General features: G+C 38.3%; 1 protein-coding gene across 1 annotated transcript in view; it reads left to right on the top strand.

Annotated features, from left to right (window-relative positions):
• The window catches only part of lepr (leptin receptor), a 78,632-nt gene that overhangs the window by 13,318 nt on the left and 42,281 nt on the right, over nucleotides 1-23,033 (top strand). Inside the window, exons 3-8 of the mRNA XM_034179565.1 lie at nucleotides 1,884-1,936; nucleotides 3,027-3,245; nucleotides 6,368-6,497; nucleotides 6,699-6,889; nucleotides 13,333-13,481; nucleotides 19,198-19,339. Of these exons, the coding sequence (XP_034035456.1) occupies nucleotides 1,884-1,936; nucleotides 3,027-3,245; nucleotides 6,368-6,497; nucleotides 6,699-6,889; nucleotides 13,333-13,481; nucleotides 19,198-19,339 (884 nt within the window). The remainder of the gene's footprint in view (nucleotides 1-1,883; nucleotides 1,937-3,026; nucleotides 3,246-6,367; nucleotides 6,498-6,698; nucleotides 6,890-13,332; nucleotides 13,482-19,197; nucleotides 19,340-23,033) is intronic.

Genomic DNA, 23,033 nt, shown 5'->3' on the forward strand with positions numbered 1-23,033 from the left:
AATGAGTGCAAAGTATTGAGTGCATAAATTAACATACTTTCAGATGTTTGACATTTCTGCATTATAAATTATTTTGTTGGATTGGTGTCATGAAATATTCTAATATTTTGATATATATATATATATATATATATATATATATATATATATATATATATATATATATATATATATATATATATATATATATATATATATATATATATATATATATAATATATATATATATATATATATATATATATATATATATATATATATATATATATATATATATATATAAGCTTTTCTTCAGAGGTGTAGGCCATAAATATTAAAATAAAAAGAAATGCTTGAAGCATTTAGTTTATTTCTATATATCACTTTCACTTATTGAAATATTGACAAAAATATTTAAATTTTAAAAAAAAAATTTTTAGATTTACCTGCAATTGTTCTTGGTCTCACAGAAGCAAGAAATCACCTTGAACAAAATCTACAAATCAAACCAGTAGTCTTACGGACTTGAGTGAACATTTCAACAGCTACATTAAAATCAGCTTCCTGCCACCTTAAAACAGAGTAAGAATTCAAGGATCTTTGTGTAAACACACAGAGGGGGTATCTCAGTGGAATAAGGAACTGAGTGGGACCTGAGACGAAGGCGTGGCTACATGACACAATGCTGGACATATGATGATGATACACGAAAGAAGTGGGATAAGGAGTTAGGTGGCCAATATGGAGACCAGCATGTGATTCCTGGACAGGCTACCTGTTTGTGCTCTCAATCTAGACCAGGGGTGGCCAAGTTCTGTCCTCGAGAGCCACCTTCCTGACACTCTTAGTTGTCTCCCTGCTCCAACACACCTGAATCCAATGAAAGGCCCATTAAAAGTCTGCTAACGAGTCTTTCATTGGATTCAGGTGTGTTGGAGCAGGGAGACAACTAAGAGTGTCAGGAAAGTGGCTCTCGAGGACAGAACTTGGCCACCCCTGATCTAGACACTTCAGCTGTGTTCTCTCAGTCCTCCCATCTATAAATTGGTACCAGTCTTAGGGAAGTCGTATACTCTCATCAGCTTCACGCTACGGAATTTGAATATACGCACCGGAACCAATGGTCTTCATGACCTATATAGGACTGTTTTCTTCTTTTGGTTTAACAAGTTACAGGAAAAAACCTGTTCCTGCAATTATTTTCAGTAGGCTAGACTAATGTAGTGGTGTCTTCATGGGTCTTACTGTAACAAAGGCAATACTTACTCCAACCTGCTTTGCTGAGGTCAACTTCAAACTTATGCAAGTTATTGCTAAGGTATAACCTACAGTAGTAATTGGGCTCATGATGCATGGACATCTTGTGAGTTCTTACATACACAAGGATTCAGACACTCCTCCACCAGGTAGCGAAAATGAGAACTTCAATTCAATAACTTAGAGTAAATGAGCCCAGTATTAAACTTGTCAGAGGTTCCAGTGAGGTGACCTTGTGTGTCAGGTTTAATATTGATTTACAAAGTTAATGTCAAGATATCGCACACACAAGGTTTCAGAGTCTCTGCTTTCTGGTGTACACAATTGCAAACAAAATGCACCCAATGTCGACTACATCTGATGGCTTAGTGACATGCATGTTTGGAAAATTTCACCTCAATACACAGTCTTTGTCAAGATATTCTCAACACATTGATCACACTGAGACATACAGATGCACACATTGAGTCAAGCAGATTCTGGAAAAAAATTGTCTGCTGTAACTCACTCAAAATGCTGCTACCAAAATTTATATGCACTGCAATTACAATGTCTTATTTGTAAAGTATTTCTATGCCCCTGTAAAGTATTTTGAACTGTCCTGTGTTTGAATGGTGCTGTATAACTAAGCTAGCCTTTCCTTACAGGGTTTGGATTGTAACGCTGACAGTATTGATGAAAATTTTCCTAATCTCAAATGGTGAGTCACATTTGATTTCTTTCTGTAGTTTTCTCACTATAATACCACAGACCATAATTCTCTGTAGCAGACTGGTAACCTTATCTTGCAAAGGTTTTGCTCATACATACATTTATTCCCTGTCAGCGGATGTGATAGAACTTATCAAGCCTTGAGCACCAACTTGAACATGGCCTTTGCAAACAGATAACAACATTCTTGTCTTTGTGTAGAAAAGTACATCTGATATTTTATTTATTTATTTAACCACATCCCACTGAAATTATGAGATCTCTTTTACAAGGAAACTCTGGCCAAGACAGCAGTTCCAGTTTCAGAAGACTTACACAAAATAAAACCTCACATCACAAAACTAACTGGTTTTAAGTGAAAATGTACTCATATGTAAGAGAGGAGGAGCAGGCAAAATATGGAGTTATAAATGAATATGGATCATGGTACCAGTATGGATCAGTGTACTGTGTACTGCAGCGCTCTGAGTTTGGGCAGAGAAGGCCACTGAACTCTCGTGTAAAGAGTGCAATGATTAGTCCAAGCTTTGAATGCTGTGATAAACCTCAGAGCGCTATGGTACACAGTGTTCAGTTGGTGCTGTAAAAATATGATCCATTCTTCAAAATATAATGAAACCTTGACCAGGATGCAGGAAAACATCAATAGGCCTCTAAGGGTGAAGGACATAAATTCTACTTGTTTGCTGTCCTGTTTGGAAAGCACAAGTTTAACAGAAAATGTGCTCTTTACAAAAACAGCTTCCCTACCTCCTCTCTGCAAACAGCCAATTTGATAGACCTTGCACCCACAAGTAGAAGTGAATTCATCAGCAATGTTTTTATGCATTTTGGAAATACCTTTGCAATCAGATCCCCACATCATCTTTCTACAGAAAATCATATCCAATACTTAGGGAGTACTTGCATTTTAAAGTTAAGTTTTATGTAGATGATTTTATAATCATTGACTCCTCTCAGTTAGAACTAGTTTAATTTTCCAGGCCTTAGTAGTTTTCATTGACTCAGACACCTTAGACAGTTTGACATTTTAAAGTGTAATGTGTGAAACCTAAAGGTTGTTCCTTCTCTGTGAATAGGTGCTCTATGTTTGGAGCCCGAGGAAGGATTGTCTCTCCACGTCCGCAGTGTGGACCTCCCCTGGCAGGATGAGCTATGCTGTGACTCACCTTCAGCCCATGCCAGTGTGCAGGGAGGTGACACACATGGACCCATAATGAACCGCACGCAATCAGACCTTCCACACTGTATGTTCAGGGGTTCAAAAAATGAATCACATCAGCATGACCTTTCTGCAGGTAAGAGTCTTATTTGACATCAATATCTGTGATATTATTTTTAACAATTTGAATACACAAATTTAACATGGCTGGAAATGTTCTCCAAACTCTACAGTTCAGAAATGCTGCTTGATAAGTCGAAGGTTGTACCTAGTAGATTTGCTGACACATCACACACAGTTGGCACAGTTAAAGTAACACATTTTTCTTTATCTCACACGGAAATCAATTTTAGTAATGTCAGACTTCTTGAGAAAGTTTCTGCAAAGGCTGATTGAAGTAAATGTCATATTTACCCACAGTCCTCCATTTGACATTTGCTAATGGGCAGAAATGTATAATTTGTAGTTCCTTCTTGTTTTTTTATTTAATTTAATTACATTTTTTTTTTAATCTCCCCAGATGCACCGTGTTGCAAGTGGAATCAGTGAGCTCCATTATTGAGACAGTTATCTTGCTGTCTAATCTGCCACTTTGGCCTCTTGTTTCCTTTCAGACAGCATTAATTGTAGTCTAGTAGATGACAAAACTTTGTTAAATGTCTGCATTTGAATATTGAATCTTGTAGCATGACTCAAAGGTGTTTGTTCAAAGCTGCATTCTTTGAGGACGTGCTCTTATACTGAAAATGTTCGTACAATACTGTTATAGTGTAATCACTTAAATATAAGCTGTTTCAGCTCTTCTTAACCTGTAACTTACATATCACCTAACATGCTTGCAACCTGGAGTCTGGCCCTGAGTGTGTGTGATTTTTTTTTTTAGGATTTGTGTCTACAGCTTGACCCACCGCAGATCCAACGACGATGCCACATCAGTTTCATCCTGAGTGTAGAATTGACCTGTCAATTTGTCCATACACTTTTTTCAGTTACTGCATCCATATTGTGTCCTTGAATATGAAACTGATCAGCACTTATTGCTTGAAAAGTGGTGCATATTATGCAGTAATTTCATTGGCATTAGCATGTGGTGTCTCATATTTTGTGGATAATGTTGTAAAACAAAATATAAAAAATTCCAAAGTAGCAAGATTTTCATGCAGCTGATTAGTGCTGCATGATGGACTATGGTTTGTCACAAAGGTCATGTGTTTGGTTCTATTTGGGCTCATTCTGTGTAGAGACTGTTCATTCTGCAGGTGTTGTGAGATTTCCTCCCACAGATAAAAAAAAATCATCCAGATTAGGTCAATTTGTGACTCGAACTTGAGTCATTGGTGGCTTCTGTGATCAAGTGGGATGTACAGGACCCACTGTGTGGCTCCTTCACACCCTCTGCCCCGAATCACTAAGACAATGGATGATTTAATTTTGTCCTTCATTTCATGCCTGGGTTGTGATGTTGGAGGAGAAGCTGTGCTGTGTGGCGCCTACTCACCTGAAAAACAGGATTAGCCCGACGCACAGCTCAGATTCTGACCTTCACGGGTCTGATGCAGGTGCCTCCAAAGCAGATGAGACTTCACTGTGTTTGTCTCCGATCAAACAGGAACCCCGTGTGAATCTTGTGCTCTTCATCTCACACAGTCACAGTTTGTCCAAGACGTGGTGCAGCACATTTTTATTAGAAAGCAAGAAGAGGACAAACAAGATTTCAAAGTTTTAAAGCAGATAGGGGCAGCTTGATGCAAATCACAGTGTGGAGGTGACACAGGAGGAGAAATCTGAGTTTGGATCGATGCATGAGGTGCTGACACATCCAGATCAATAGCGATTAGCCTTGTCTTTCCAGCTTTAGTAATGATAATTAAACAGACCTTTTCTGCACACCCTGAGGGGTTTCCTGAATTATTTTGATAAGAAACGGTGTGCGTCAGTAAGTAAAAGATAAGAACGTTGAAAACATTTTACTGATTTCGCTGAAAAAGAGTTCGATAGAACTTTGTGATAATTACTACTTGTTGTTTGCCCCAATAATAATAATTTTATGCAGCTGTTTCAGGATAAATGCATTTCAGAGTGCTTTACAATATAATTTAACATTGAAAACACCACAGTTTAAATACATTATCCAATAAAAAAATGTGTATATATAAAAAAAATCAAAATCAAATGTATAGACAGTATAAACATACATTAACTTTAAACTACAGAAAAGAAGTGTTTTAAGATTGGCTTTAAAGGACTCGAGACCTCAACCTTCTTACCTCTAGTTGTGGATTATTCCACAAAAACGCAAGCATGATAAGAAAAGGCTTTCGTTTCTGCTGACCTTCAGGAACATAGAGTAAGTCTACTTTCTGAGAGTGTAAAGCGCGCTATGGGACACAAGGTCCAATATGTTCTACAAGATAAAAGGATGAACACTTTGTCAGTGTTTTATAGGTCATTAGCAGAACCTTAAAATCTGCTCTGACATGTGCAGGCAGCCAGCATAGTTGTGATATGATCAGATTTCCTAGTTCCAGTTAGGACTCTTAACAGCTCCATTCTGAGTCATCTGAAAACATTTTATGGTAATACAGAAACAGAAAACAACACATTGCAGTAATCAATTCTGGACTACACAAAGGCATGAGTCAGTGTCTTGACATCAGCCATAGAAAAAAATATGTCTCATTGTAATATTACGCAGTTGAAAATGAGCGTAGCCACCTCAAAACAGGATGATGGATCAAAAATTACACCATGATTTTTGACCCTTTCACTATGATGAATCGCATAGCCACCAAGTGACCACATAGAGTCATCATAGAAATGTCTCATGTCAGCAGGACCAACAATAATCATCTCAGTCTAATAAGAGTTCAAAAGTGGAAAATTACAAAGCATCCAGCCTTCACTGCGGCCAAACACACCTCCAGGTTTGCAGTGGGAAAGGTATTACTGTGTAGGTTTTACTGTGCCCTTTTTCCATGAATGAAGATGCACTTCACTTTGCAGCAAACAAAACTCATTAAGTCTGGAGGGATGATTTTCAAAATAAAAGGTCAGAATGTGTTTCAGATTTAACAAAAGCCACAAATATTAATTCGATCCCCCCCGTTCATGATTTAACATTTATACTTGAGCTTTCACAATCATATTGCTTGGAGCTACATTATTTCACCTTGGGTTCCCCCTTTCATGACCTGGTGTAAATTGACATACAGATGTCTCTTCTGGTGTGATGAACATGTAAATTGAATTTGTTGGCAGGGACTTGTTTGGACGTACTGTGCAGAATTGATGGAAACTGGGAACATTTAACATGTGATCTTCAGTCTCGCCATCAACCATCAGGACTATCAAAGTCGGGTCTTCTGGCTGTGAGTCTGCAGCACCTGTCGTGAGTATCAATCACATTTGTGTTGGTTGTGCACATCACTTTTAAATGACCCTTTATAAAACAAAATCTTTTTGTCAAAAAAAAAGCAAAAAACATTCTCATTAGTACTTAGAAGAATTTTGCATTTTATACCCACGTTACCTACATTTTACTGAGAGATCAGAGTGAATAAAAAATTTTTTTTCATTGTAATGTCTTTAGGTCACAGAAAGGGGACTCCAAGGTGAACCATGACGACAGTACACCTGATAATCCTGTCATGTGTGAAGCAAACAATTCCTTTGTGTGTTCCATTGCACTAAACAGCAACACAAGCTTTGTCACCATGGTAACCATCCGCATTTTTGATGCAATCGCTCCATCGGTTAGGCTCAACGTTCCCACCCGACCAGGTAAGGATACAGGATACATACACACATATCGTACGTGTGTGTGTGTGTGTGTGTATATATATATATATATATATATATATATATATATATATATATATATATATATATATATATATATATATATATATATATATATGAAGTGGCTGTAATTTTTTGTTAAATCCATGGAAAACCCTTGGGGATGTGGTCATTTGTGTGTGTGTGTGTGTGTGTGTGGGGGGGGGGGAGTTAGAAAGACCAAATTGGATGTGGTATGGGTGTGATCATGCATGTGGTAAGAAAATAAATATTTTACTCCTCCATGATTTATTTCACTCACCCAGTTATTCATTTACCATACCCATTTAAGGGTCATGGGGGCAACAGTCATAGGAATCAATTATGAGCTTCATGGCAAAAGCTGTGAATACTTACGTACATGTAATTTCTTAGTTTTTCATTTTTAATAAATTTGCAAAACAACAAAACCCTTTTCATGTTATCATTATGGGATGTGTGAGTAGAAGTTTTAGGGGAAAAAAAAGAATTTCATCCATTCTGGAATAAGGCTGTAACATAACAAAATGTGTAAAAAAAAAATGAAGTGCTGTGAATACTTTCTGGATGCACTGTAACCATAAAAATGAAATAAACTGGCTAGAAGTTTCAGCAGTAAACGTATCCCAAAGATATGCTTTAACTGTTCTTAAATATACTTTGAAATTAGAGATTGTGTGTATCTTTGAAATGACAGCGTTCACACCTACGTGAGCTTTCTCTTCAGAACTGTTTCAGGACAAAAGTGTCAAAGACTTAGTCATCATGGTGAGTAATGCCTTGTGTCCCTGGAAGCATCTTTGTGGTTTCATTAGACTCCATTGTTGCTGATTTGATTGTTGTAATTGAGTAATGTGTTGGTACCCCACTGTCATTGTGGCTGCCTGTCCTGTCTCACTTTAGTCAGTGATGACAAATATTGCCCACACTTGCGAAATGTGATCATATCGGAGCTTTAATGAAACAGTCATCCGTTAATATTAGATAAAATGGCGTCATTATCCTCCAAACAAATGATCAAGGAATCAAATCATGTTGGTCCTGCCTGTGTGTCAGAATGCTGGAGGAAGACACTGAACTCCAAAACTGCTAACAGCGTTGTGGAACATTAAAAAGGACCCAGATAGAGAAGACCTAAAAAAAAAAAAAAAAAAGGTCTCATCTGTAGAAACTTTAGATAACTGTATAGGCCCAGTAAAAGGTTTGGCATACAAACAATCACCCCCCCACTACTTTGAAATATATGCTGGCTAAATTCTTCATTGCTTATGTGCTCAAACTCTGATTGGTTCTTGACCGTGTATTGCCAGTTCTGGCAGAACTCAGCAGAGCTTATCTCGGTAGTGACGTTCATGTCTCTGGGTCTTCATGCTTTGAGGATGAGAAGCACCTGGGAAAAGCTTTTGGAGTCATAAGATTCATGGATAGAGATGTTTGGCAATGCTGATATCTTTGCAAAAGAACAAAGGTCCAAGTCTCTAGGGTGCTGGTGCTTTCTTTGTAGTTGTATGGCTGTGAGACTTGGAGGCTGATCAGTGACCTGAGGTGAAAACTGGATGTCTTTGGTGCTAGGTCTCTTTGGATGATCCATGGCTATGGCCGGAATGACCTCCTGTCAACAAAGTGGTTCCATCTTGAGAGTCTGAGGAGTATCAGTTGCATTGTGAAGGTACACTGGCTACAACATTTTGTCCATGTGGTCCATTACTCTGGGTATGATCCAGCATGCAGGTGCCTCATTGTTGAGAATCCCAGTGACTGGAAAAGGTTAAGAGGGTGCCCATGTTTCACCTGGCTTTGGCACATAGAAGGTTACTTTCAACAAGTGTTGATGGACTGGTTGTCTGCCATTTGGGTAAGGTTGCCATTTAGGACACAAGGCGGTTCCATGGTGTGGTGGATGAGATAAGGTGTGGCATTGGCATATGACCTGACCAGACCTGGAAACAACAAATGCCACCTTTTAAATTTTCAACTGTGTCATATTATGTTGTTGAGACAGCGAATATAAACTCAGTTATTTGAAGTCTATGAATATCCTGGTAAATTCAATTTCAATTTCAGTTCAATTTATTTTCATTTATATAGCGCCAAATCACAACAGAGTTGCCTCAAGGCGTATCAAATCAAATCAATTTTATTTATATAGCGCCAAATCACAACAAACAGTTGCCCCAAGGCGCTTTATATTGTAAGGCAAAGCCATACAATAATTACGGAAAAACCCCAACGGTCAAAACGACCCCCTGTGAGCAAGCACTTGGCGACAGTGGGAAGGAAAAACTCCCTTTTAACAGGAAGAAACCTCCAGCAGAACCAGGTTCAGGGAGGGGCAGTCTTCTGCTGGGACTGGTTGGGGCTGAGGGAGAGAACCAGGAAAAAGACATGCTGTGGAGGGGAGCAGAGATCAATCACTAATGATTAAATGCAGAGTGGTGCATACAGAGCAAAAAGAGAAAGAAACACTCAGTGCATCATGGGAACCCCCCAGCAGTCTAAGTCTATAGCAGCATAACTAAGGGATGGTTCAGGGTCACCTGATCCAGCCCTAACTATAAGCTTTAGCAAAAAGGAAAGTTTTAAGCCTAATCTTAAAAGTAGAGAGGGTGTCTGTCTCCCTGATCTGATTGGGAGCTGGTTCCAGAGGAGAGGAGCCTGAAAGCTGAAGGCTCTGCCTCCCATTCTACTCTTACAAACCCTAGGAACTACAAGTAAGCCTGCAGTCTGAGAGCGAAGAGCTCTATTGGGGTGATATGATACTATGAGGTCCCTAAGATAAGATGGGACCTGATTATTCAAAACCTTATAAGTAAGAAGAAGAATTTTAAATTCTGTTCTGGAATTAACAGGAAGCCAATGAAGAGAGGCCAATATGGGTGAGATATGCTCTCTCCTTCTAGTCCCTGTCAGTACTCTAGCTACAGCATTTTGAATTAACTGAAGGCTTTTAAGGGAACTTTTAGGACAACCTGATAATAATGAATTACAATAGTCCAGCCTAGAGGAAATAAATGCATGAATTAGTTTTTCAGCATCACTGTGAGACAAGACCTTTCTAATTTTAGAGATATTGCGCAAATGCAAAAACGCAGTCCTACATATTTGTTTAATATGCGCATTGAATGACATATCCTGATCAAAAATGACTCCAAGATTTCTCACAGTATTACTAGAGGTCAGGGTAATGCCATCCAGAGTAAGGATCTGGTTAGACACCATGTTTCTAAGATTTGTGAGGCCAAGTACAATAACTTCAGTTTTATCTGAGTTTAAAAGCAGGAAATGAGAGGTCATCCATGTCTTTATGTCTGTAAGACAATCCTGCAGTTTAGCTAATTGGTGTGTGTCCTCTGACTTCATGGATAGATGAAGCTGGGTATCATCTGCGTAACAATGAAAATTTAAGCAATGTCGTCTAATAATACTGCCTAAGGGAAGCATGTATAAAGTGAATAAAACTGGTCCTAGCACAGAACCTTGTGTTTCTGTACTATGATGAATTCTAAACCCTGACTGAAACTCTTCAAATAGACCATTCCTCTGCAGATGATCAGTTAGCTGTTTTACAACTACCCTTTCAAGAATTTTTGAGAGAAAAGGAAGGTTGGAGATAATTAGCTAAGATAGCTGGGTCAAGTGATGGCTTTTTAAGTAATGGTTTAATTACTGCCACCTTAAAAGCCTGTGGGACATAGCCAACTAATAAAGATAGATTGATCATATTTAACATCGAAGCATTAATTAATGGTAGGGCTTCCTTGAGCAGCCTGGTAGGAATGGGGTCTAATAGACATGTTGATGGTTTGGAGGAAGTAACTAATGAAAATAACTCAGACAGAACAATCGGAGAGAAAGAGTCTAACCAAATACCAGCATTACTGAACGCAGCCAAAGATAATGATATGTCTTTGGGATGGTTATGAGTAATTTTTTCTCTAATAGTTAAAGTTTTATTAGCAAAGAAAGTCATGAAGTCATTACTAGTTAAAGTTAAAGGAATACTCGGCTCAATAGAGCTCTGACTCTTTGTCAGCCTGGCTACAGTGCTGAAAAGAAACCTGGGGTTGTTCTTATTTTCGTCAGTTAGTGATGAGTAGTATGATGTCCTAGCTTTACGGAGGGCTTCACACAAGTAAGGTCTAATCTTAGTAGCCCCCAGAGCAGCAGTGGTAAGGAAAAACTCCCTCTGAGGAAGAAACCTCAAGCAGACCAGACTCAAAGGGGTGACCCTCTGCTTCGGCCATGCTACAGACTTAAATTACAGAACAATTCAGAAAAAAGAATATACAGGAAATGCTGTTGGTGCACAGGACAGGAGGGTCTCCAGCACAAATACCACACCCATCTCTGGATGGAGGTGCACCTTAAACAGAGAGAAAAAAACACAATCAGGCATCAGAAAGACAAAAAATACAGTATAATTTGTCAGCATTAAACAAGAAATACAGGAAATAGGTGATCGCTGGCTACTAGCCCTAAGCTTCACTAAAAGACCTAGAATTTAGGTAAAGTTGAGGCCGTGACCCGCTCCATTTACTAATAAAATGAATTAAAAGAGTAAAAAGCGTAGAACTATACTATGCCAGTATGTTAGCCATACGAAAGGGAAAATAAGTGCATCTTAAGACTGGACTTGAGAGTCTCCACAGAATCTGACTTTTATTGATGCAGAGAGAGCATTCCAATAAATCTAATTTTGCATTTGCCTGTATTATGTTATTGAATACAACTTGATACCCTTTTATAATATGATACTCCGTATTTATTGCTGAAAGATCAGTTACATTATCAGTATGGTTCATTTGTGTTGGGCAAAATGGAATCTGAAAGTAATGCATGGTTATTTCATGTGCTTGATTGTGTTTTTTTTTTGTTTTTTTTTAGCAATATTACAGTCCTTGTTTAGAGCAGTGATTCTCAACCGGGGTGCCGCGGCACCCTAGGGTGCCGTGATCGATCGTCAGGGGTGCCGTGGGTATTTTTCATATTCGCGATTATTTTTCATATTCGCGATTACCGTGAATTATTTATTTTATCCACAAAGCATAAAACGACTCAGAATCTGACGTCATTGTGCTGCAGCCTCGCTCTCGTCTTGAGGGAGATTCCTGAATGCAGGCGCGACACGTTCAGTGCGCAGCGAGCGCGGAGCAGAGAGAGGATTTTAAATGGAGTGAACATGTTAACAAAACGAAAACGTGAAGCTTTTACTTCTCTCTGAACTTTCTCTAAAGGTGTGATTCTGCCGTTACCATCTTGTTCACACCATGTGCGTGTCGTATGCTGAATTTATGAGATCATGAGATGAAATAAACGGTCAAATATCTTTAAAAACATATTTAAAAAATGAGAATATATGAATGAACTGAGATACACACACACACAAAAAAAAATGTTCAGATGCACAGATCACAAAAAGCAGGTGAGAACTCTGAACTTTAACAGCTGTTATTTTCCAAAGGTATTTATTTGTTCAGTCTTGAGCTTAATGTAGTGTTTAAGCACAAAACGTGACTGATGAGGATAAACAATTTCAGAAATGCAACAGAAACAACCACAAATCAGAAAAAGTTGGGACTGTATGTAAAATGAAGATACAAATAAAAATGTTGCACCATTCCCAGTTTCTCCACTCACAGAAGCCAAACGTTCTTCCAGAGTTGTGTAATTATACTACAATAGTAGAATATAAAGAAGGGGAAAAAAAGAAAAAAAAAATAGACAATATATTCGTCAATCGCAATTATTTGTCTGACAATTAATCGTCTCCAGAAATTTCTAATCGTGACAGCCCTACTTGAGATCAGAGCGCAAAATGCTTGAGGATTTTCGAAATGCGATGTTTTCTGTATCGATTTTCTATTGCGATAATTGGGTTTTGCGCAAAACCAGAGGTAATAGCATTATAATATTATTTTAGTTGGTGGTGTGGCGCAGGATTTTGTAAATATAAAAAGGGTGCCGCGACTCAAAAAAGGTTGAAAAACACTGGTTTAGAGCACCAGCTCAAATTAACCCTGAGATGAATTCAGGTGAAATTGCTTATTTAAAATTCTACCATCCTTTCTAAGTTGTGAATTCTTGACACGCTTCAGTGACGTCAAAATCATTACTGAAAATATATTTCACAGAATGAAAGTGTGTTACCACTTAAACAGCAGAGTAAGGAATACAAATGGATATTAATGTTTATAGAGTTTCCAAGTTACCACAAATAACCAAACAAGCATTCTAGAGCCTCACTCAACTTTACTAAGAGAGCAACAAAGAGAGTCAAAGGATTCATAAAATGAAACCAAATTCTAAAACACTCCTGGACAGCTGCGTTTATATCATGTTGTTTATTTTGTTTTGGAGTCCTGCTTTTGATGTTTTCTGCTCTTACTATTTTTTTTCCTGTTCTACAGTGAAACTAAATCCTCCGACAAACATTTCTCACATCCAAACCATTGAGCCAAAAATGATTCTACTCTGGAATGAACCGTCTGATATCGGTACAGGGAATTTGACATATGAAGTCCGATACGCTTCCAAAAGCACTCGTCCAAACTGGAAGGTAAATACAGTATTACCCAGTACTCGCTCTCTTTTTACGTAACAGTCAAACACCCACTTTCAGCTTGTATTGAAAGCTGATTCATTCTTCCTGGTTTCTTATGTCTAGTAATATGTGAAAGTTACCTCTTCAGTAAGCTTTAAGCACTGTGTCATTTGCATGCCTTAAATTGTTGATACAAAATCCTTCTACGATGAGCCCTTGAAGAACTTTACCTAAGTGGGGCAATCAGAAAAAGTTGACACTGTATAGGCAATTGAAAATTAAAAAAAAAAAATAAATGCAGTGATTCTTAAATTTAGTTTGACTTTTATTTCATTGTAGACTTTATGAACCCAAGATATTTCATGTTTTGTGTGATCAACTTCATTTAATTTGTTAATAAACATCCGTCCCTGCATTTAAGCTCTGCAACACATTCTGATGAAAAATGTTGGTATGCTAAAGTATTTATCACTGTGTAATGTTGATATTCCTTATCACAACTCATTCGTTTCAAAATTCTCCACACATATTCTATTGGGAGCAGGTCAGGACTGCAGGCAGGTGAGTCCAGTACCTGCATCCTCAACTTCTGCAGCCATGCCTGTGGAATGTGTGCAGGATGTGGTTCTACATTGTCTTGTTGAAAAATGCATAGACATCCCTGGAAAAGATCTCGCCTTGAAAGCAGCATATGTTGTTCTAGAATATCAATGTATCTTTCTGCATTACTGCTGCCACCACAGAAGTGTAAATTACCATTGCCAATGCCACTGACACAACCCCAAACCATGATGGACCCTGGTTTTTGGACTTGTTGCTGATAACATTCTGGATGGTTCTTTTCATCTTTGGTCTGGAGTACATGGCATCTGTTTAAAATATCAGAAATATGGATTCATCTGACCACAGTGCGTTTTCCCTTTGTGATGGGCCAACCTGTATGCCTGTGATTCCAGAGAAGTCAACGTCATTTGGACAAGGTTAACATAAGGCTTCTTTTTTGCACAAACTCCTCATTGTTTTGCTTGACAGAGGTACCCCAAAGTAATTCATTGCCCATGTGGTTATATCACCTATTGATGAATGACTGTTCTTGATGTAGTCTTTTCTGAGGGATTAGAGATCACACATGTTCATTTTAAGCTTACGCCCTTCACCTTTGCACACTAAAACGACTCCAGATTCCTTTAATCTCTCAATGATATTATGCACTGTAGAGGGAGAAATATACAAATAATGTTGAATCTTTCTTTGAGGAACATTGTTTTCAAACATTTAAATAATTTTCTCATGTATTTGTTGACAAACTGGAGATTTTCTTCTCGTCTTTGCTCTTCAAAGACTCAGCCTTTCAAGGATACTGCTTTTGTACTGAGAAAAAAAACATGAACGGCTGCCATGCATGGACTGGAATGATGAGCCACTCCACATGTTGCTCTCAACAGGACTATATTAAACTGACAGTGGCACAACCATCTCCTGAGATTTTCTGATGCCAACATATACTGTCTGCAATGAAATGGAAGTCAAAGTAAATGTAAGAATTGTTGCAGATTTTTTTTTTTTTAATTTGCATTTTTCATACCATCCCAATGTTTTCTGATTTGTTGTATATTCTTGGTTTAAAATTTTATTATCTTTGGGTCCTTGGTTGTTGAGATTGGGAGGTGCTTGTGAAAAGCTTATAGAGTCATGAGGTCATTCAACAGAGGCGTTTGGTAGTGCCATTACCTTTGCAGGAGAACAAAGGTCCATGTTTTTCTGGTTCTGGATAGGGCTGAAGGGTATGGCCTAAAATGTATATCATGTTATATTTTGAGTTAACTTCTTCTTAAATTTTTAGCATAAATTCTTATGAAAGATAAAGTACTGGTATGGGAAGTGCATGGCAGCTAACTTTAATATTTGAAAAATACTTTCATGAAATATAAAGAAAATCAATATGCACAAATGCTACATCACTGAATGTGATATTGTGTAAAATGTATATCAAGGAGTGAGTTAGAATCTATTTTCAGTCATGTGATTCATGCTTTAATGTAGTTCTAAACATGAATCCTTTGGTGCAGATTGCTAAGAAGCCTTTACACTGACTGTGAAGTGTCCACACGTTAGAGAATGTGAAAGAATGAACTGATTTTTGACACACTGTAGAGAAATCCTATGCATTGCGCAATCACACATTCACTTTCTGTAGTTGCGTGTTCCAGCAGCAGTGCTGATTTCATGCAGTAGAAATTTCCACTGACAGAATTATGTTTGTTTAGTCATTTGTGGTTTCAATGGCCTGAAAGAGTGTATTGATGGTAGTGTCCAACAATCTACTCAGTGTTCAGCAGCCTCTTGAATGTTCCTCTTGACCTGTTACACTGCAAATTATTTGGTTCTTGCCAAGATAAAAAAACTTTGATTTAGAAGTGTTAGATAATTTATCTTGTTTTAAATCAAATCAAATCAATTTTATTTATATAGCGCCAAATCACAACAAACAGTTGCCCCAAGCTGCTTTATATTGTAAGGCAAAGCCATACAATAATTACGGAAAAACCCCAACGGTCAAAATGACCCCCTGTAAGCAAGCACTTGGCGACAGTGGGAAGGAAAAACTCCCTTTTAACAGGAAGAAACCTCCAGCAGAACCAGGCTCAGGGAGGGGCAGTCTTCTGCTGGGACTGGTTGGGGCTGAGGGAGAGAACCAGGAAAAAGACATGCTGTGGAGGGGAGCAGAGATCAATCACTAATGATTAAATGCAGAGTGGTGCATACAGAGCAAAAAGAGAAAGAAACACTCAGTGCATCATGGGAACCCCCCAGCAGTCTAAGTCTATAGCAGCATAACTAAGAGATGGTTCAGGGTCACCTGATCCAGCCCTAACTATAAGCTTTAGCAAAAAGGAAAGTTTTAAGCCTAATCTTAAAAGTAGAGAGGGTGTCTGTCTCCCTGATCCGAATTGGGAGCTGGTTCCAGAGGAGAGGAGCCTGAAAGCTGAAGGCTCTGCCTCCCATTCTACTCTTACAAACCCTAGGAACTACAAGTAAGCCTGCAGTCTGAGAGCGAAGCGCTGTATTGAGGTGATATGGTACTATGAGGTCCCTAAGATAAGATGGGACCTGATTATTCAAAACCTTATAAGTAAGAAGAAGAATTTTAAATTCTATTCTAGAATTAACAGGAAGCCAATGAAGAGAGGCCAGTATGGGTGAGATATGCTCTCTCCTTCTAGTCCCTGTCAGTACTCTAGCTGCAGCATTTTGAATTAACTGAAGGCTTTTCAGGGAACTTTTAGGACAACCTCATAATAATGAATTACAATAGTCCAGCCTAGAGGAAATAAATGCATGAATTAGTTTTTCAGCATCACTCTGAGACAAGACCTTTCTAATTTTAGAGATATTGCGCAAATGCAAAAAAGCAGTCCTACATATTTGTTTAATATGCGCATTGAATGACATACCCTGATCAAAAATGACTCCAAGATTTCTCACAGTATTACTAGAGGTCAGTGTAATGCCATCCAGAGTAAGGATCTGGTTAGACACCATGTTTCTAAGATTTGTGGGGCCAAGTACAATAACTTCAGTTTTATCTGAGTTTAAAAGCAGGAAATTAGAGGTCATCCATGTCTTTATGTCTGTAAGACAATCCTGCAGTTTAGCTAATTGGTGTGTGTCCTCTGACTTCATGGATAGATAAAGCTGGGTATCATCTGCGTAACAATGGAAATTTAAGCAATGCCGTCTAATAATACTGCCTAAGGAAGGCATGTATAAAGTGAATAAAATTGGTCCTAGCACAGAATCTTGTGGAACTCCATAATTAACCTTAGTCTGTGAAGAAGATTCCCCATTTACATGAACAAATTGTAATCTATTAGATAAATATGATTCAAACCACCACAGCACAGTGCCTTTAATACCTATGGCATGCTCTAATCTCTGTAATAAAATTTTATGGTCAACAGTATCAAAAGCAGCACTGAGGTCTAACAGGACAAACACAGAGATGAGTCCACTATCTGAGGCCATAAGAAGATCATTTGTAACCTTCACTAATACTATTTCTGTACTATGATGAATTCTAAAACCTAACTGAAACTCTTCAAATAGACCATTCCTCTGCAGATGATCAGTTAGCTGTTTTACAGCTACCCTTTCAAGAATTTTTGAGAGAAAAGGAAGGTTGGTGATAATTAGCTAAGATAGCTGGGTCAAGTGATGGCTTTTTAAGTAATGGTTTAATTACTGCCACCTTAAAAGCCTGTGGGACATAGCCAACTAATAAAGATAGATTGAACATATTTAAGATCGAAGCATTAATTAATGGTAGGGCTTCCTTGAGCAGCCTGGTAGGAATGGGGTCTAATAGACATGTTGATGGTTTGGAGGAAGTAACTAATGAAAATAACTCAGACAGAACAATCGGAGAGAAAGAGTCTAACCAAATACCAGCATTACTGAAAGCAGCCAAAGATAACGATATGTCTTTGGGATGATTGAGTAATTTTTTCTCTAATAGTTTAAAATTTTATTAGCAAAGAAAGTCATGAAGTCATTACTAGTTAAAGTTAAAGGAATACTCGGCTCAATAGAGCTCTGACTCTTTGTCAGCCTGGCTACAGTGCTGAAAAGAAACCTGGGGTTGTTCTTATTTTTTCAATTAGTGATGAGTAGTAAGATGTCCTAGCTTTACGGAGGGCTTTTTTTTTATAAAGCAACAGACTCTTTTTCCAGGCTAAGTGAAGATCTTCTAAATTAGTGAGACGCCAAGAGTTAAAGAGTTTAAGAGTTAATTTCTTATTTTAAGTGTTCGACATGGTTATTTCTAGATTTAACAATCTTAATTCAAGACATCTTCTCAAGTGAAATTATCTGTCCATGCATCAAGATCATTTACCTCAGATTTGGTGTTTTTATCTTGCTTTTAGACACCCTTTTTTGCAGTGTAATAACTTCAGATACTGAACATCATCATAGGTGGGCAAGAGTTTTCTTACATTCCATACTTACATTTGTCTATATCCTTTGCAGTCATCCACTTTACGTTTGGGCTTAAATGGTGCTATGATTGAAGCTTGAGTTTAAGCAAAGTCTTAAAAGGACATGTCTTTACAATTTAAAAAAAAAAAAAAAAAAAAAAAAAAAAAAATCAAAGCACACACACTTGAAGTACTGTAAGTCACATTATGTTGTTGAACCAGGAACCTTCCATACTAAAAAACGAGTACATTTAACCGCTTGGCCATCACCTCGTATGAAATGTTTTTGTTTTTTTTTTTTCCTCTTTGTGATGCATGTTTTGAGACTTATACTCTAGTGCGACTTATTATCCGCGAAATACGGTCATCGGGACTGGGGGAGTACTTGCGTTAGATGAATGCCCTTCTGCTGAATTTAAAAGGTTTTATTTGGTGTATGGTTTGAAAATTTGGTGGCATGCCCCTATATGTACTGGCTGTTTGTTGTCGTTTGGCTAAATGTTTGCCAGCTTTGACCCTAAAAAGGAAAACTTGAAAGGAAATGTGTTTTTGTTGCCTATCACTTGGCTAAAACATCTGCAAAATAGTTATAATGGATAACAAATTATGGCAGTTGGATGGTTTTGGTAGTAGTGTTTGTGTTGGGATGATGTATTATTCTCTCATAAGAACATGAACAGATGTCCAACAGTAGCTTTGCTGTATGAATATAGAATATATGTATCCAAGTGTATATTTCTGTCTCTACTGTGCAGGTTGTCCCTGTTACTGGAATACCCAGGGTGCCCATGGAACTGAAACCCAGAGTGAACTACACTGTCCAGGTTCGCTGTTCCAGTCTCGGAAAGTCTTTGCTTTGGAGCGACTGGAGTAAACCCCACCACATCTTCCTGCAAAGTAAGAACAATTTGTTGTTTCCATTGAAACACATTTTACCAGCTGTAAGGTTGAAACTGAATTGGAAAGATATTCTTTCATGAAAGGAAGAGCATGGAAACTTGTGATGGGATGACCAGAAGGACAGTTGCAACCCTCAGTAGGTTAGACAGTGCTACTCACTTGCTTGTTATTGTCCAAAAAAAGTAAAGAAAATCTGTCCATGCAAAATACCACTTGAGAAAACCTCTAAAGTTTAGAAACGTTACACACCTTTGTGGTCGAGAGACCTGTATTTACTGTAGAAACAACGTCTTGGTATGTGGAAAATATAAAGGTTCCACATTCTATGGAGAAATAATTGACTGTTGAGCCAAAACATTGCTTCTAGACCCCCTCATTTAGCAAGGGGTATAGCACACAATTTGCCAAAATGAATTATTTCAGGGCTGTTTTGGGGTCAACCTCCACTGACATACCGAGGTTGGTAGGAATCGGCAAAAGGACTTGAGGATTTGGCCTGTGGCAAATTTGACCTTGTTTGGGCTATTCCACAACCCGCCTACACATACATACGATGTTTGGTGCACATTGGAGGTAAAAACTTTACATTTTGAACTCTGACTTGAATAACTTTAACCACAATGATAAAACTTTGGTAAATTTGATCTTGCCTGGGAAATTCCAGAACACACGTACATGTGCGCCAAGTTTGGTGGACATCAGAGTGACGATGAAAATTCTGATCTTTGACCCTAGTGACCTTGACCATTTAAGGGCATTTACGGGGTAAACCTTCATTGACATATTTCAGAATTAGTGGAAATGGGCCATAGGATGTGGGAGGAGTAGGGGAACAGACACAAATCAAAATGTTGACCTTTCACCCCACTGAGCATGCCTTTTGCCAAAACAAACTGTTTAAGAGTAGTTCCAGGGTTTCCCTTCATCCACATGGTAAGTTTGCTTGGAATCTGCTGATGGACCTTGGAGCAGCAGTGGAACACAGGGAAAATTAAATAATTAGAATGAAATTTTAAAACAAATCAAATCAATTTTATTTATATAGCGCCAAATCACAACAAACAGCTGCCCCAAGGCGCTTTATATTGTAAGGCAAAGCCATACAATAATTACGGAAAAACCCCAACGGTTAAAACGACCCCCTGTGAGCAAGCACTTGGCGACAGTGGGAAGGAAAAACTCCCTTTTAACAGGAAGAAGCCTCCAGCAGAACCAGGCTCAGGGAGGGGCAGTCTCCTGCTGGGACTGGTTGGGGCTGAGGGAGAGAACCAGGAAAAAGACATGCTGTGGAGGGGAGCAGAGATCAATCACTAATGATTAAATGCAGAGTGGTGCATACAGAGCAAAAAGAGAAAGAAACACTCAGTGCATCATGGGAACCCCCCAGCAGTCTAAGTCTATAGCAGCATAACTAAGGGATGGTTCAGGGTCACCTGATCCAGCCCTAACTATAAGCTTTAGCAAAAAGGAAAGTTTTAAGCCTAATCTTAAAAGTAGAGAGGGTGTCTGTCTCCCTGATCCGAATTGGGAGCTGGTTCCAGAGGAGAGGAGCCTGAAAGCTGAAGGCTCTGCCTCCCATTCTACTCTTACAAACCCTAGGAACTACAAGTAAGCCTGCAGTCTGAGAACGAAGCGCTCTATTGGGGTGATATGGTACTATGAGGTCCCTAAGATAAGATGGGACCTGATTATTCAAAACCTTATAAGTAAGAAGAAGAATTTTAAATTCTATTCTAGAATTAACAGCAAGCCAATGAAGAGAGGCCAGTATGGGTGAGATATGCTCTCTCCTTCTAGTCCCTGTCAGCACTCTAGCTGCAGCATTTTGAATTAACTGAAGAATTTTCAGGGAACTTTTAGGACAACCTGATAATAATGAATTACAATAGTCCAGCCTAGAGGAAATAAATGCATGAATTAGTTTTTCAGCATCACTCTGAGACAAGACCTTTCTAATTTTAGAGATATTGTGCAAATGCAAAAAAGCAGTCCTACATATTTGTTTAATATGCGCATTGAATGACATATCCTGATCAAAAATGACTCCAAGATTTCTCACAGTATTACTAGAGGTCAGGGTAATGCCATCCAGAGTAAGGATCTGGTTAGACACCATGTTTCTAAGATTTGTGGGGCCAACTACAATAACTACAACTACAATAAGATGAGTCCACTGTCTGAGGTCATAAGATCATTTGTAACCTTCACTAATGCTGTTTCTGTACTATGATGAATTCTAAACCCTGACTGAAACTCTTCAAATCGATCATTCCTCTGCAGATGATCAGTTAGCTGTTTTACAACTACCCTTTCAAGAATTTTTGAGAGAAAAGGAAGGTTGGAGATTGGCCTATAATTAGCTAAGATAGCTGGGTCAAGTGATGGCTTTTTAAGTAATGGTTTAATTACTGCCACCTTAAAAGCCTGTGGTACATAGCCAACTAATAAAGATAGATTGATCATATTTAAGATCGAAGCATTAATTAATGGTAGGGCTTCCTTGAGCAGCCTGGTAGGAATGGGGTCTAATAGACATGTTGATGGTTTGGAGGAAGTAACTAATGAAAATAACTCAGACAGAACAATCGGAGAGAAAGAGTCTAACCAAATACCGGCATCACTGAAAGCAGCCAAAGAGAACGATATGTCTTTGGGATGGTTATGAGTAATTTTTTCTCTAATAGTTAAAATTTTATTAGCAAAGAAAGTCATGAAGTCATTACTAGTTAAAGTTAAAGGAATACTCGGCTCAATAGAGCTCTGACTCTTTGTCAGCCTGGCTACAGTGCTGAAAAGAAACCTGGGGTTGTTCTTATTTTCTTCAATTAGTGATGAGTAGTAAGATGTCCTAGCTTTATGGAGGGCTTTTTTATAGAGCAACAGACTCTTTTTCCAGGCTAAGTGAAGATCTTCTAAATTAGTGAGTCGCCATTTCCTCTCCAACTTACAGGTTATCTGCTCTAAGCTGCAAGTTTGTGAGTTATACCACGGAGTCAGGCACTTCTGATTTAAGGCTCTCTTTTTCAGAGGAGCTACAGCATCCAAAGTTGTCCTCAATGAGGAAATAAAACTGTTGACGAGATAATCTATCTCACTCACAGAGTTTAGGTAGCTACTCTTCCCTGTGTTGGTATATGGCATTGGAGAACATAAAGAAGGAATAATATCCTTAAACCTAGTTACAGCGCTTTCTGAAAGACTTCTACTGTAATGAAAATTATTCCCCACTGCTGGGTAGTCCATCAGAGTAAATGTAAATGTTATTAAGAAATCATCAGACAGAAAGGGGTTTTCAGGGAATACTGTTAAGTCTTCAATTTACATACCATAAGTCAGAACAAGATCTAAGGTATGATTAAAGTGGTGGGTGGACTCATTTACATTTTGAGCAAAGCCAGTCGAGTCTAACAATAGATTAAATGCAGCGTTGAGGCTGTCATTCTCAGCATCTGTGTGGATGTTAAAATCGCCCACTATAATTATCTTATATGAGCTAAGCACTAAGTCAGACAAAAGGTCCGAAAATTCACAGAGAAACTCACACTAACGACCAGGTGGACGATAGATAACAACAAATAAAACTGGTTTCTGGGACTTCCAATTTGGATGGACAAGACTAAGAGTCAAGCTTTCAAATGAATTAAAGCTCTGTCTGGGTTTTTGATTAATTAATAAGCTGGAGTGGAAGATT

Source organism: Thalassophryne amazonica, chromosome 10 (genome assembly GCF_902500255.1).
Source record: "Thalassophryne amazonica chromosome 10, fThaAma1.1, whole genome shotgun sequence".
In the NCBI taxonomy this organism is placed as follows: Eukaryota; Metazoa; Chordata; class Actinopteri; order Batrachoidiformes; family Batrachoididae; genus Thalassophryne; species Thalassophryne amazonica.